The 16,318-nt window shown below is 34.8% G+C and overlaps 1 protein-coding gene across 1 annotated transcript; it reads left to right on the top strand.

Moving 5' to 3' along the window:
* The first annotated feature begins 781 nt into the window (after nt 1-781).
* On the top strand, nt 782-6,034 carry LOC149567417 (ATP sulfurylase 1, chloroplastic-like). The gene is made up of 5 exons (XM_089820595.1): nt 782-1,643; nt 4,022-4,427; nt 4,614-4,874; nt 5,144-5,230; nt 5,514-6,034. Exons 1-5 carry the CDS (start codon nt 1,084-1,086, stop codon nt 5,649-5,651), a joined length of 1,452 nt encoding a protein of 483 aa, XP_089676721.1. The 5' UTR covers nt 782-1,083; the 3' UTR covers nt 5,652-6,034.
* The last annotated feature ends 10,284 nt before the right edge of the window (nt 6,035-16,318 follow it).

Raw genomic sequence — 16,318 nt, 5'->3', positions numbered from 1 at the left:
ATTTATTAATTAAATAATTAATAAATAAAGAAATAATGTTTAAATAAGATTTAAACATTTTTTAGAGGGATTCCTTAATTAAATATTTTTAATTAAGATAAAGGGATTTAATGGCATAAAAATTAATTAATAAATGATGATGTCATCAAGAACTTTTCCAGAAAATAAAAATACCTTATTTTCTAAAAGATTTAGGTGTCTACACATATTACTTAACACAACGTAAAGAATAAAATAATACATTCCTATCGACTCTTTGTTACACTACATAAACGTGCAATTACTTGTATTTTTATTTTTATATACAAATAATTTAATATATACTAACTTAAATCTCTTAAACATATCTACACAAACATATCTTAAATAAAAATTTAAAACACACAATTGTAGCACAAATTCAAACAAAACCAAAACAATAATATATATCTTTTAAAATATTGTATTAGTTCAAACACAATTTCAAAGAAGGCAAAAACAAAGAGGAGACGTTGAATTTGAAAAGTACCACACAATTTTAAAAAGCAATTTCTTAATGCATACTCCCCTACTAAATATATAAGAAGAAAATTGAATGTAAGACTTTAAACAATATAGAAATATGTATGGTGTCGGAGGAATATTGTCATGAGACAGAAATGCGGGTAGATTCATCCCCCCAAAACACACGGTACGCCGTCCCCCTGATCTATTCTGCAAAATTCTAGCCGCCCTTGACCACACAAAATTTCAAAATTCTTGTTTTTCTCTATAAATTGGGATTCGCTGCAATCAAACGGGCGTGTGTTTAGCAACACAGATTCTTTCTTCTCCAATTTTAGGTTGAAATCTGTAACTCTGGTTATTTGCGGCGACTTTCAGAAATCTTTGGCTTAATTTTAAGCTACAATTCGTCGACAAATCCTCAATTCGTTGTTTTATAATTCGCAGATCTACGAATCCAGAGCATTTTTTTCTGCAGGTTGGCAGCTTTTTTGTGCGCATCGGCAGTATTGTGGTACAAAAAAATTGCAATAAACAGTTTTTGTGGTTATTTCTCGTATTGAATTTGATAATTGGGGGTAGGGCCCATTATTGGCATTGATGGCTTTAACCGGCAGCATTGTGGTTAAATCCACCGCGGTGACTCGTTTGCCGCGCGCATTGTTATTAAATCCGAAAGAGGTTACCTTGAGCTTCATTTCCAATTCGTACCTGCATTTTAAGACTAAAAAGCCGAGCGTTTCATATCAGTCTGCCGGGATGTCTTCGGGGATTCAATTGAGGAAGGGGTTTAAAGTGAAGGCTTCTCTGATCGAGCCCGATGGAGGGGAGCTGGTGGATTTGGTTGTTCCTGAGGGGCAGAGGGCGGAGAAGAGGATTGAAGCGGCTTCGTTGCCTCAGGTTAAGCTGAGTAGGATCGATTTGGAGTGGGTGCATGTGGTGAGTGAGGGCTGGGCTAACCCTCTCAGAGGGTTCATGCGCCAGCCTGAGTACCTCCAAGCCCTTCATTTTAACTTCCTCAGGCTTGAGGACGATTCTATTGTCAATATGTCCATTCCTATTGTATTGGCAATCGATGATGAGCGGAAGGCTGCAATTGGCCAGTCCAGGGATGTATCTCTCCTCGGCCCTGATGGCAATCTTGTCGCAATTCTTCGGAAGTAAGTCAAATCTCTCTGATTTTGTTCAAAATTGTTTTGTTAAATTTAGGGGTATCTACTCTGTTGATTGACTAAATATTAATGATCAAGAACATGGTGTCAGATTTTGTTTTTGGACTAAGGTTTGACTATTGACGGGCATTCGTACTGTTGGCTTGTCCCTGATACAATTTTAGGACGTGATGTGATGCAGAATGCCTATGTTGCTGAAAACTTGAATTCTTTATCAGCTTTGCAATGAATCGAAACAGAATAGAAAATAACAAACCAGAATTGTTAAACTACACAGTAGCATAATGGACGTGCAAAGACTTTATTGATTCTTTTCTCTGTAATCCATTGCTTTTTATTGAATACAAAAACTATCACTCTATGCAAGGAAGATTTGTAGGCCGTTTTCAACTCTTTATTTGGTGAGCTTTAATGCTAAAGAGCAAGAACACTCCAAAAAATTACCCAGCCTAAACTTAAATAAAACTTCTCTCCTAGGAGCACACTCTTCACTAAAAGTGAAAAATGAATAAAGAAGAAGAGTAAAGCACTAAAAGATCATTAAGCAATCAACAGTGTTAACTTAAGAATATGATTATCATGGTCTGCCCTTGTACCACATTAGGTACCTGTACAAATTTTCACATGATCTTTTCGTTTGCTTTCGGTTTCCTTTTGGATCATATAACTTGAGAACCTGACCACCGTTGTCTTCCTTTTTACGACATTAGGTACTCGTACAATTTTTCACAGGATTACTTCTTTTCCTTCCAGTCTCCTTTTGGATCATAAAATATTATTCTTCACCAACTTGTTCTCTTTCTATTTTTCCCAGCTTCTTGTTGGCTTAGACCAACCTTTTGTGGTTCTCCTCCACCGAAAGCTATCATGATTTTTCTTGCCAATTTTTCGACCTTATGTTGCACCAGCACTTCCATTGAAAGCACGAGTCAAGTGAAGGGAATAAAATATTATGATTCATGCTTTTCTCCCCTTTGCATTATGCTATTTAGACATACTTCCCATTTCTTCTTTGCAGTTTGTACCTTTTCTAATTCTACTTTGCAATTTGCATCTTTCCCATGGCTTGTTGTCCTATCATGGATTATGAAGAGTCCATTTTTTTTTATCCGTCAGTTTTTGCTTTCATATCAACTTCTAACATGCTTATAATATCATGCTTTACATTCGGTCTTCACAATGTCCATCCTTCTTTATAAGGTTTAAGGATTTATTCCTTTCTCTCATCAGGTATGAGGCACCATGAGATCCCCATATTTCTGTTGCTTCATTTATATTGTGGACTACTTCCACAGCCTAACATCTAGGGCAAATTCTAATAGATGGTTGCGTTCTTCTTCGTTGCAATCATAGTATCATCAATGGTTTCTCCTCCTCCAAGTTAATGCAATTCAATATTGTTATTATGTTCATTTATCTCCTTTCTTAAAAGTCTTTGCAGAGCAAATTAATGGGCCTTTCATTCACTAGTAATTCTGGTAACTCTTCAAGGGATTTAATTTTTTCTCTGTTAAAGCAATTCTATCCCTTGACAAATTTTAGATTTTATGGCTTTCCTCTCCGAAAACAGAAGAATGCCATAAAAGATATAAGAGACATAAGAGATAGAGGTTGGCAAATATTAGATTTTATAGCTTTCCTCTCTGAAAACAGAAGAATGCCATAAGAAATATAAGAGACAAGAGATAGAGGCTGGCAAATTTTAGATTTTATAGCTTTCCTCTCTGAAAACAGAAGCATGCCATAAGAAATATGAAAGACATAAGAGATAGAGGTTAGTTATTACCATTATATTGAGTATTGTGTTCTTATTAAAGACTCTTGGAGGTAACCTCCTTAAAGCAGCATATATGATTAGAAATTTAAAACAAATTTCTTGTGAAAGCTGTTTTATTAGATTGACGAATTATGCCGTCACAATGTTTTTTTACTGTGCTAATAAGTAAGTACATTACATATTTGATCTTTTACAACAATTTATATTCCTCATTTACACAATAAGTTAGTTATATTTTTTATTTATTCTTGAATAAACTGGCAATAAAATATTTATAATCTCATCAATTGCAATGTGGTCATATCCATGCATTGCTTCTGTCTTCCGAGGTACATGCATATTCAAGTTTAAATAAGCCAATATATGCAACAGCCTCTGTTTTTCCAAGCAGTTTGAGCTAATTTAACCCACCGAGTTATGTTAACTGCATTTTATTTTTACTATATTTTATAATCGCATTTCATCACAACTTAAGGGCTTGGAGTCTGCCTGTCCAACATGATCATTAATCATTAGTGCCAGTCAGTCTGTCCTCTGAAGGTTGCAAATAATAAGTTGATAACTGAGCTTAAGCTTTGTATTTCTGCAGCATTGAGATATATAAGCACAACAAAGAGGAAAGGATTGCAAGAACATGGGGAACAACAGCTCCAGGTTTGCCCTATGTGGAAGAGGCAATCGCTTCAGCTGGAAATTGGTTGATTGGAGGTGATTTGGAGGTTCTCGAGCCAATCAAGTATAATGATGGCCTTGACCATTATAGGTTGTCTCCCAAAGAACTTCGCAAAGAGTTTGAAAGACGCAATGCAGATGCAGTTTTTGCCTTTCAGCTCAGGAATCCTGTCCACAATGGGCATGCCCTACTGATGACACATACTCGCAAGCAACTTATTGAAATGGGATATAAAAATCCTATTTTGTTGCTCCATCCACTTGGAGGCTATACTAAGGCAGATGATGTGCCTCTGGATGTGCGGATGGAACAACACAAGAAGGTGTGTTTTGTTTTATATAAATAGATGCATAATCTTACAATAGAGATGCATATTCCACATACCTTGTTGAAAAGCAATGCTCTCACGATGCTTGTCTAATAAGGAAAGGCATAACCTATATGTGTAGCTTCATAACAGAACATCAAACATGGAACCTTAGTTTCTGTTTTACATCCTTTTCCTTAGGTGCTTGAAGAAGGTGTGCTTGATCCAGAGACAACAGTTGTGGCAATCTTCCCATCTCCTATGCACTATGCAGGTCCTACAGAAGTTCAGTGGCATGCAAAGGCAAGGATCAATGCAGGGGCAGACTTTTATATTGTTGGTCGTGATCCTGCTGGCATGAGCCATCCGACGGAGAAACGCGACCTGTACGACCCTGATCACGGGAAAATGGTGTTGAGTATGGCCCCTGGCCTTGAGAGGCTCAATATTCTGCCTTTTAAGGTATGAACTGTTCTCTTTACATTTTGAAGCTTAATTTTCTCATGTGAGACAATTAGTTGCACGGTATGTTACTGGTTGAGAAAAATAAGCTGTAGAGTCGTAGACACAGTTTTTTAAGGGACATTCACCTATTGTGGAAATAAGCTCTTGATGGAAGAGGCAAATATAACATTTGGGTGCAAATTTTTTGTACCGAGTCAATACTTTTCAGATTAGTGATTACTTTCCTCATCAAGATGACTAATGACTTCCCCACCTAACTTGTGCAGGTAGCAGCCTATGATAAATCACAGAAGAAGATGGCATTTTTTGATCCTTCCCGGCCACAGGATTTCCTTTTCATTTCAGGCACTAAGGTTTGTAGAAGCTTAATGCATGTAGCATCCAAGAGAGTTTTCCCTGTTTTAATTCAAATTGCTTCTAACATTCAACCTAATTATTAGAAACCAAACTTTAGTTATACTTGTTCCTTCTAGTATACACAATCTAAACTAGAAGCAACAAGTATAACAATGATGGATTGTGGGAAACTAATGTTCTTAATCCCGTTCTGGTTGTTAAGTACTCTTATTGATTCACTCCCAAGCATCATATTTGAAGAAAATTGAAAGAAGTTCATATACAATTTCTATGGTACAGATGCGTGCTTATGCTAGGAGTGGTGAGAACCCGCCAGAAGGCTTCATGTGCAAAGGTGGGTGGAGAGTATTAGTGGAGTACTACAAGTGTTTGCAGGCTGAAGAAACAGATCAAGCAAAGGTTCCCGTGCCTGCCTAGAATCTCAGAAATATAAAACATTTTTTACAGTCAATGGTTGCAGTTTTGCTGCTTGTCTTATTTCTTACATAATCTTTACGCTTTAAGGAGATAGCCCTGTATTGATGTATCATTTTGATGTGGGAACCAGAGGTCCTTTCTCGGGTCATTCAGTTGATCCAAGCAAAATGATATTAATTAAATAGCAGGGTATATGTCTGGGCATGCCTTATGTTTGAACTCTGAGAGCAGTAATCTGCGTTTATTGTCTAAGCATTCAAGTGAATCTGACAAAAAGTATGTCAGATTTTATAAAAAGTATTCTCTTAAGGTTTATTCAAAGATTTTGTAAAAACCAATATCGCATTTGCGATGGGAGTATATTAATAAATTTGTTTATCTCAGATTGATCTTGTCTCGATTTTCTGCTCGATACAAAGTTTGATTGATCCTTTCCAACAAGTATTCATTGTATTTTGTTCCTCTGGCTCCTAAATCTGTATGCTATTGCAGGCTTTGGAGTGGTTACATATCTTATTTACCAATGGGAAAAGAAGCGGGGTTAAATTTTAACATTAACAAACATAGAATAATAAATTATGATTTAAAAAAATATTTTTATCAAGATAAAAATATATAGTTGTTATGTTATTTTAAGTAATTTACTTCTCTATCGTGATTGCAAACTTAACAGTTATTGTCTAGGTTGATCTTGCACAATTTTTCTCGTCTGATTCAATAGTCAGTGGAAGGTATTCTTAAATATTATCAGTTTGGATAGCAAATAAAAAGATAAACAAATTTAACAAAGTAGAGAATAGAAGTAACTTAAGGAGACCTACATCAGGAGATAACTAGACAACCGTTAGGTGATGCTGAGGTTTCTTGGTGGAAACAAGTTTGGAATAAATTTTCTTGGTTCAAGTGCAATTTTTTCATGTGGCTAGTGGCTCACAATTGCTGTTTTATGTGGGATAATCTTTGTCAACGTGGGTTTCTGGGCCCCTCATTTTGTGTTTTGTGTGGTAATGGGGAGGAGTTTGTCTTCCATATGTTCTTCTGTTGCTCCTTTCCTATTCAATTATGTCACTTTTGGTGGAGTGCTTAGGGATTCTCTTGCTGGCATGCTTCCTCTTTGCCCGAGTTTTGGGCCCACTTGGGGAGCGCTCCCTCCAAGGCTTCTCTCCATGCTGCTTGGAATGCTGGCCCATCGTTCATTCTTTGGCATATTTGGTTGGAGAGGAATCCGTGAGTCTTTCAAGATGTCTGAATTGGTGTCATGCATCTTTGGTGGAAGATCACACATTCTCTTCAAGAAACTATTCAAGCAAAGTGTGAGCTAGATGGGGGTATGGATTCAGCTAATCTTGCTATATACAATCGCCTCAATTTTCATCTTGATGATGGGGTTGCAACTCAATGGTGTCAAAGAGTGCCCAAATAGTCTTGGCGACGAGGGAAGGAATGGGTGAATTGGGAGGGGCATTGGACTCCTTATGGAATTTACTGATGGCTCTTCTCGGGGGAATCCAAGACTTGCTAGTATTGGGAGAGTGACTCATTGCAGCTCTAGTGAACTTAATTTTTTTTTTTAATGCATAAGGGTTTCCATACTAACAATCTCATGAAGGCTCTGGCCATTTTACAAGTTGTGGAACAATGTTGTTTGAGGGGATGGTGCAAGATAATTTGTGAGTCTAACTCCCAAGTGGTGGTGAACTTGCTTACTTCGCAGGAGCTTGAGGATGTTAGTTGGCAACTGGACTGTTGTCAATCAGACTCTTCTCTTTTGTACATCTCTTGAGTTTATTAGGTTTACTTACATTCCTCACGAATGGAACAAAGTTGTTAATTATTTGGCCAAATGGGCTTCTGTTCATGCACTAGGCTGAGATATTATGGATAGGGGGCAGCTACTCCTTGATTTGTTATGAGAATTTGATGAACTTGTTGATCAGGACAGAGTTCCTTGTTGAGCTCTCCTTGTTTTAATCCTTTCTATCATAATAATTTTTTACCCCTCTTTTCCCAAAAAAAAACTTAAATATCACACACACAAAAGTCAAGATTTCTAAATTTAATAATGTTCTAATATTGGAATAATTATATCATTATATGTATATATATTATCTAGCATATTTTAAAATTATTATTAGAATATTTAACTACTATTGCATTCACTTGTTTCGACTTTTCAACTAATTTGCACCAATCACAAATGACAATTTTTTTGTAACTCATATGTTTTAAAAGTTTTTTAAATTTACTGATGAATTTTATATATTCTAAAAATTAAATTTCACCACTGTGATTGGTTGTTTTGATTTTGTCTTATAGGACCCCTTTCTTCGGAGATAGCTCCATTACTCATTTTCATCAGCACAATTTTAGGAATAATTAATCAAATATATTATGTTCACAACAATATTAAAATTTTTTTTTATTTCTAAAAATTATTCATTTAGTTTTAACAAATGCAATCATAATCTTTTAAATTTAATTTTCATTTTAAAGACACATTTCATTTTTTTATTTAACATTTATCCACCTTGAATTTTAGAAACTGAATTTCATATTGAAACCTACTTAAATATTTTTATATTAAATTTCATATATTTACCTAAAATAATTTTGCTATCCAAATATTATTTAGAAATATTATAATTAAAAATTATTAAATGAAAAATAATGTTTAAAAATAAATCTTTAGATATTGATATCTGTAAGAGAGAAGAAAATCTATCTTTAAGTAAAAGTGAAATTAATCATATATTTCATCTAAAAAGTAAGATTTTAGATCTAGTTCTTTCTTAAGTTGTTTGATTGGAAAATATATGAAAAGTTAATTTACATATAAATATGCAATTCTATTTTTTAGACTTTTCAAGTTCTAAAACTAAAATAAAATAATATATATTGAAGGAAACATATAAACTTAAAGATTATTTCTCTATTTAGTTTGAATAAAAACTTTAGAGAAGAATGGAACTCAAATGAAATAGTGGCAAATGAAATAGTAGAAAATTAAGAGTGCCTATTTTGTATTTAAAAATTAATAGAATCTTCTAACAATTCAAATTTATTAGCAATTCCATACTTTCTTTATCAAATGAGATTAGCTTTCTACTAGCATTGATTAGAATGTAGATATAATTCAATAATGCTAGTAGTTTGCTCGGAAATGAACCACCACTTCATTAATTCCATTGACTTCCAAGGTAGTTTTGAACTTATTACTAGATTATTGTTTGGTTTTAACTTCCACAAATAAAAGTGAGGATTTTGATGAGATTATTTATAAAATTGTTATTTATTTAACTACTTTTTAATATTGAAATTAGATTAGTTGATTTGCAATACTTATTTCAGTAATAATATTATCATACATGTATTTTTTTTTATAATACATTTACTCTCTTGATTAATTATTATAATATTTAATTACTATTTCTATTATAATACTTTCTCCGACAAGTACATGCCACTTGTTTTAATATCAATTTTAGTTTAAAACATACTAAATTTTTAAATAATACATTGTATAGTGTAAATTATTTTTGTTTTACAAGTTACTTTTATTTACTGGCAAGATTTTGCATTCCTTTATGATTATTAGTGAAATAATTTTACTATAGGAGTACTCTTGTATTTTTTCCTTATGTTTTTTTTTTGGTATTATATCATGTATAATATCATTTTCACACAAATGTTGGAATCTAGCAATGAGAAGCGAGAGTTCAATTTTTCAATAGATAGAAATCAAAAGAGAGCAAAATTGTGAGAGAAGGCAGGAATATTATATCCATCATAGATGGAATAGTTGCCCCATAAACTCTTATAAAACATAGATAGACAAGGCAACAAGATTACAATCGACAATATTTTATGACACATGGAAACACCCAAACATGAAAAGAGTCAAAAATCACAACATCCTCTAACACCAATATTGACTTCACAACAACATTAAAAAGGTTCTAATAAAGAATAGACTCATTAGCAAACTTACAAATATGCACTATATGTAGAGTATTACAAAAGCATGTTTTTACAGACTAGTTGAAGAGGAAGAAATGCTCATTGCTAGAGTAAACCCTTATTGCAAGTAACCCACACTTTTGGAGGGAAATATAAATGTAGTGGCCACATCATAATTTTTGTATATAACATAGAAAACATCACAAAGGTGCTTTGAAGGAGAATACAAGAATTATGTGTGCTCATAGTTCAAAGATTGCATACATAGGGGCACTACTACGATTGTTATGTGAGCAATGGTCATGTTAGGGATGCACTGCAATATAAGGTCAATGACCCATATTACAAGGATGTTACCATAGATGTTGAATATTTAACAAAAATCCCTCAAATAAGATCAAATATATCAAGCATGCTTACCATCATTGAACTAGAGGAATACAAGGCCATGGCAAATGATGAGATGGGCGTTGATAAACACAACAATAAAAATAGTATGAATTTCACACGATTTATGTATATATTGTAAAAAAGATCAGTGAGCTTTAAATTATCAAGAAATGTTGCAACTTGAGGATAATTATAAGCACACTCAATTGCTTCCTTTGGCATACACACATATGATCAAGGAATCAATATAGCGACAACACACAAACTTCATGTGGACAAGCTACTATGTACATCCCAATCTGACATAGTACAAACACAAGGTGGAAGCAAATTAGTCCTTCAAAACTTTAACCATAAATTCATTCACCACACATCCATCTCACAATTTGCATGTAAACTAAATAACTAGCTAAATAAATTCATCCATAGCATGAAAGCAAATGACATTGAACACATATATGACACAAGATATTTGGTTACCCATAAACCCTCCAATGAGAAGGTAAAACTAGGGTAGAGATGACACCTGCAAATCTTCACTATTGCAATTGTAAAGTGTATCCAATGAAGGTTACAATGTTTGATCATAGACTGTGATCTACCCTATGAAAGGTTTGCCCTATTAAAGGCTTTACAATAGCCTGTTAGGACTACTTTGTTAAGAGATTTAATTGATTCACCTATTAGAATGTCTTAGCAATGATCTTGTGGTTAGCACTTTGTTGCTAGATAACAGATCACCTCTTTCCTGATGTGTACTTGATCCTCTATGATTAGATGTATCACTTCTGTCCTCTAACTCCTTTCCTCTATTTCCTCTAACGGATTCTGCAGTGTATAACTCAATTCACAACTCCTTAGCCACCATGAATGCTCTGTTTGCGCATGCAAACTTCTCTCTTCATGTATTACACTGTTTAGGGTTTGCCTTCCATAAGAAAACCTAGGTGAATTAGGGTTAGGTATGAATCAATGATTATGATTTACCTATTTTGTCACTTGATCCATCCCTTTTACTGATTGGTTGCATGTAGTGCATAGGGATCCTCAATATAGATTCGTCTTTATCATCTAGAATCGCAAAACAATCCTTAAGTCAGCTAAAACATGGTTTCCATAGAAGTTTGCACCATTACAAACAACTATGTCCAAAATTATTTTACTTGGCACTTGAAGTCTCTAATGCTCAGCATCCATTGTATTGTACTGTAACTCAGCCTTTGAATGATCCATAATCTATTGATCACTTAGCATTTGAATGACTGAACATCAACTGTCTGCTCGACACTTACTAGTTACTCGATACATACTGTGTATCTCGCTCAACATACACTATTTGACAACTTGTGCTTGACATACATTACTTGTTCGGCATGAACTAAGTTCTATCTTGTAAACAACTTAAGTGTATTGTCACTCATATGTCAAAACCAATATGAGATTAACAATCTCCCCCTTTGACATGAGTGGCAAAAACACTTAGTCATGCATGAATGTAACTTATGAGCATAACTCAAATAATCTCCATTTAGTACTTGGCTTACGAAATTTCAAAACTTCAAAATTTTGAAAAACTTGTGACTTATCAGTCATAGCTCAAAAAATTTATAAATCCCCCTAAGTTGATTATTCTCTGCTGAATTTGAGTACTCCTACTAAGCAGATCTATTGTATTGTTGTGTTGGCTCTATTTTTCTGTATCAACTCCCCCTTTGTTTGGTCTCCCCCAAAATTTATGCATTCTCCCCTTTTTCTTTTCATTCTCCCCCTTTTTGACACTTATGTTATGGGTGGTACACGAATAGTGTGTTTTTCCAAGAATGATATATGGACCTTCATTATGAGCTTTAGTATTGCATCCCAATTGTCACATGATACTTCTAAAGATTTGATTTGAATGGCTAACTCGACAACAAGGTTAACTAGGCCTTCATGAGTAGAAAGATAGGGATCTTTCTTCATCAATGTTTATGCAAAGGCTATTTCCTTGTGTAACACCTCCATGTGAGGGGTCAACATGGACTGGATGCTGATCAGTGTAGCCCTGATGTTGGTATCTTAAGCTTGCAAAGTTGCTAACTGACCTTGTGCTAACAACAAATTTTTGAAATGAGATTGGCTTTGACCAGGAGATTGTTGTAGGATTTTACCTGTTGTCTTCAAATCTCCCTCTAGGTGGTTAATGTGTCTCTGCACTTCTTGTGTGAACAGGGGTACATCACATAACTTGGTGTAAAGAGAGAAAATGTTCTCCAACACTTTCTTTACACCATCAATTTTGGTTGCTAACACAACTTGACTAAGTGCAATAACACTTGATATCTTTTCAGTTACCTTGGTATTAAATTTCTTCTCAGACCATTCTAACAATTTAACATTTGTGTCTAGGTCTTCATCATTTACCTTTTCCACTAATGTTTTCCTACTGCTCAATGATTGGCTTGGCTTCATCAGGTGCAGGTAGGTTGAATGCATCAAGAAATATGTCCTTGATGTCATGAAGTGTTTGTTTTTGCCTATGCTCCCTTTTGAGCAATTCTTGGTGTTTCTTTCTAGCTAAAACATCCTACAATATGCTCATTTTCTCTATACTAATTTATGTAAGATCAAACTTTGGTAGTTCAATCACCTCATCTAAGTTGATATCACCATAAGATGTGACCTCATCAACCTTAAATGTGTTAGGAATAGGCCTTAATGATTGCAATGGTGTAGCTTCTACACTTGGCCTATGAAGTGCTTGACTAGGAATAGGAGTAGCAGTATCCAATAGGGTAACCAGTGTCTGGATTGCTATCACTTCCTTTGGTTTTGTAGTCAAGACTAAATCTTCAATTCTATCCTTCTCCTTTTTTGTGACATCTTTCTCACCTTTTTCTTGTGTCGTAGTTGCAGGATTGGCTTCCTGACTTGTTTGGACTGGTGTCCCATCTTTCTCAACTATTGAAATTGTATGTATAAAAACATTTGGCACTAATGTGTTGACATGTGAGGACATTGTGTCCTTCCTTTGATATACTAGCATAGGCATGGTATATTGCACTTTTGTAGATTGAAGGGGGGCACTAGATAATTCTTGAGTTTTATCCCCTGCAAATGCCAATTCTGCCTTCTCAATCTCATCCACACTCACTAATACAGGATGCTGCATAGTTTTGCCTTGGTGGTGGTATCAATCAATATCTTCTCCATATCATCCTCTATTAAGGGATTGATGTTCTAAGTGGTGTTGTCAGAGACATCCTTGATCTTTACTATTTTTCTACTTGTTGTTCCTCTTTATCCACATGAGGTGGACTGACACTTGGCATATGTACCTCTAGTACATTCTGATCTTGTTGTTGCTCTTCCTTAGTTGTAGCCTTTCTATCTACTTCTTTTACACTGCCTTCTTCATGTCCTTCCCTTCCATATTCATATTTTGTTACCTCAACTTCCTCTTGTTCTTCTTTGTCTTCAAATACTTCCACATGTGTCTGTTTGTTTGAGTCATCTGTCATTACCCCACATATCACTTTCCATAGCTGGGTGGTCTTTTGGACAACACCTTCAATATTGTTCTATAAAATGTTAAAGGCTCTATATTTTTGAGAAAATTTTGCTTCATGCTTATTGATTGCCTTTGTAATTGCATACTTGTCCAAGTCTGGCATCACTCTTGCTAGAGTAGTCTCTCTGATATTTCTTTTAGCTGAGAGATTGAATTGCCACCTTTGCTCAACTCTATCAGATAGACTTGGCAATCTGAATTGGATTTTTTTTTTAAATTTCCATCATGGCATACATAGATTCTTCTACTTTATTCATTTCTATCTTCCCAAGTTTATCAAATTCAACATGTGTGAACCCTAATAAATCAACATTGTTCTTGATATTATCACACAAATTGTCCAAATTAGAAAAGGGACTGTGACTTACCACTTTGAATTGGTTGTTGTCATTTGACTCGATCTTCTCTTCATCTGATTTAATTGGAGCTATATATTTCCTCTTTTGCCTTTGCTCAGGTTCATCTTCCTTAGTAGTTGTACTAGATTTCTTCCCTTTAGGCTTCTCAACTTCCTGAGTCTTCTTTGCAGTAGCTCTTGTGCTAGCCTTGGTGATAGGAACTATAGGCTTTTGTTGTGAAGGTTTCACAACTTTCTTGGGTTTGCTTGTTGTTGGCTTCTTTTCCTTCCTCTTCTTCTTTTCTATAGCTATAGGTGCTTCATTGGCTTCTTCTCCCTCATCACCTTCATCAAATTCTTCTTCTTCTTCTCCTTGGTCCTCACCTTGACCTTGTTTGAGAGCAAGTGGTGCTTGGGTAGGTGTTTCTTCTTCATGATCTTCATGATCTTCTTCTTCATCTCCTTCTGCCTCTTCACCAAATTGTTCCTTGAGTTTTTTCACAATCTTGTTCTTCTTCCTCATCACAGAAGTCATCTTCAAGTCCATTGTGATTTTATACTTGGCTACATCATAATTTCCAAATGCAGTAGCATTCTTATCTACTTCCTCTTCTAGTAAAGCAATAATGGCTAGAGATGCCTCATCCACATTAATTTCACAAGGTGATGGCCTAAGCCATCTAACCCTTGGAACAATAGCTTTAACATAAGTGAAATCAACATCAACTAGAAAACAAACATCATTGAAATGTTTCTCTACTAGTGATACCAATATCCTCAATCTTTGTTTCATTGACTTCTTGAAGTCTTCAAAATAACTTGTCATCACAATCTCAAAATTATCTCCAAGTTGCTCTATGTATTCTCCAATATGTACTACAACAGACATGTTGGTCTTCCAAGCAACTTTTCCAAATGAGGGAAAAGTGTTCCACGCATAGAAAAATATATAAACAAGCATTGAACCAAATTTTCATTGTGCACTTTTTGTCTTTCTTATGGCTCCCAAGTTTTCTAATAACTGCTAGAGTTAACTTGGCAAGGTCATAAGAATGGTCCTTCTTTACTATCTTATAGCCTAAATCCACAACTATTTATAGTACATTGTTCAATCTACTAGATTGAAAGAACTTGTGTGCAATGACCCTTACTGCAAATGCAATTAGGGGATCAATAATTATATCTATGGCCGTCCCTCTCTTGTTCCACACTACCCCCGTATTCTTCTCAATTGCCTCTTTTGCATCACTCCTCATAGTCTTTGTTTTGTCTAGGGTAGGATACCCTGTTACTCTTTGAATGATTCTCTTTGTAATTTTGATAGGGTAGTCTTCTAACCATACAGAGTTGTCATGTATTCAGCTGAGAACTATCTTAATCCACTTTGTCTTGAATACGTTAGGAAAATCTAGGGCATGGGTTAACCCTTTTCTCTCTACAATTTTATTTTCCTCTTTCAGCACTCCATTTTCACACAATTTTCCATAAAAGTCTTTGATTTCCATGTCTCCTATACTTCCTACCTTACAAGTATAACAACACCTTACACCTTTTATCATTAAAACTTGTGGTGGTATCATAGATAACACACCAGACGGGTCTCCTTTATATGCAATGTCAGGAATTTCCCAAAAATATAGTTGTTTATCTCATTACTAATCAATTGAACATTTAAAACATCCTTTCCTTATTTAACCATGACAACAGAAGAGCTAGATGCCATAACAATTGTCTAGGGTTTGCGTAAATTCAAATAGTGTAGCTTGACAAATGATAAATACCTTGAAAAATCTAATGTTTGGTGTCGAGTAGCAGTTGAATTCAATATGCAAATGCTTGAATAGATTTCTCCAATTCTCCTTATGCTCTTTGTGCTCTCTTCAGCCTCGAATGATTGCATATGAGTCAAAAATTGACCATATTGCCCTAAAAATTTCATAATAAATGCTCAGTGCTTACATAGTTGTAAGATTGTCTCCAATAACAATTTTGACTCACTCGGTTTCCATGTAATTCCAACCATGCTCAAAAACCACAATGAGCTTGGCCAACACTATCACCTTCGATAGCTCGACAACAACTAAACTTTCACTCAACAACAACAATGAAACTTATAGATTTCTTCTAATTTCTAACCAATACTTTGCATCTTACTTCATGCATATATCCTTTTTTGAATTCACTACTAGGTGCTTTTGACCTTGTTGGACGATTTCTACTAATGTGACTAGTCTTCAAATAGCTAAAACACATAGTTTGACTCAACCATTTACCATAGTCACTTCTGAAATGTGTTCTAATGCAATTTTTAGCAACATGTCCATACTCTTGACAATGTTGAAAACTATACTATTGTAATCCCAATTGTAGGGTTTTTCAGTATGGTTTACCTTGGATTGCTTGTTTGATGACTAGTTAGGCTTGGATCTGCAC

The sequence above is a fragment of the Cupressus sempervirens genome, chromosome 3 (genome assembly GCF_028749045.1).
Source record: "Cupressus sempervirens isolate cs-2001-9-10 chromosome 3, ASM2874904v1, whole genome shotgun sequence".
Taxonomy (NCBI): domain Eukaryota; kingdom Viridiplantae; phylum Streptophyta; class Pinopsida; order Cupressales; family Cupressaceae; genus Cupressus; species Cupressus sempervirens.
Note: the sequence above shows the minus strand (reverse complement) of the source record. Positions and strands in the feature narration are given on the sequence as shown.

What these genes read in the sequence shown, in the direction of transcription:
- LOC149567417 (XM_089820595.1), top strand. Translation starts at nt 1,084, where the DNA reads ATGGCTTTAACCGGCAGCATTGTGGTTAAATCCACCGCGGTGACTCGT. An exon ending in GGATGGAACAACACAAGAAG is followed by an intron (nt 4,428 to 4,613) that starts GTGTGTTTTGTT and finishes CCTTTTCCTTAG; the next exon opens with GTGCTTGAAGAAGGTGTGCT. An exon ending in TCAATATTCTGCCTTTTAAG is followed by an intron (nt 4,875 to 5,143) that starts GTATGAACTGTT and finishes TAACTTGTGCAG; the next exon opens with GTAGCAGCCTATGATAAATC.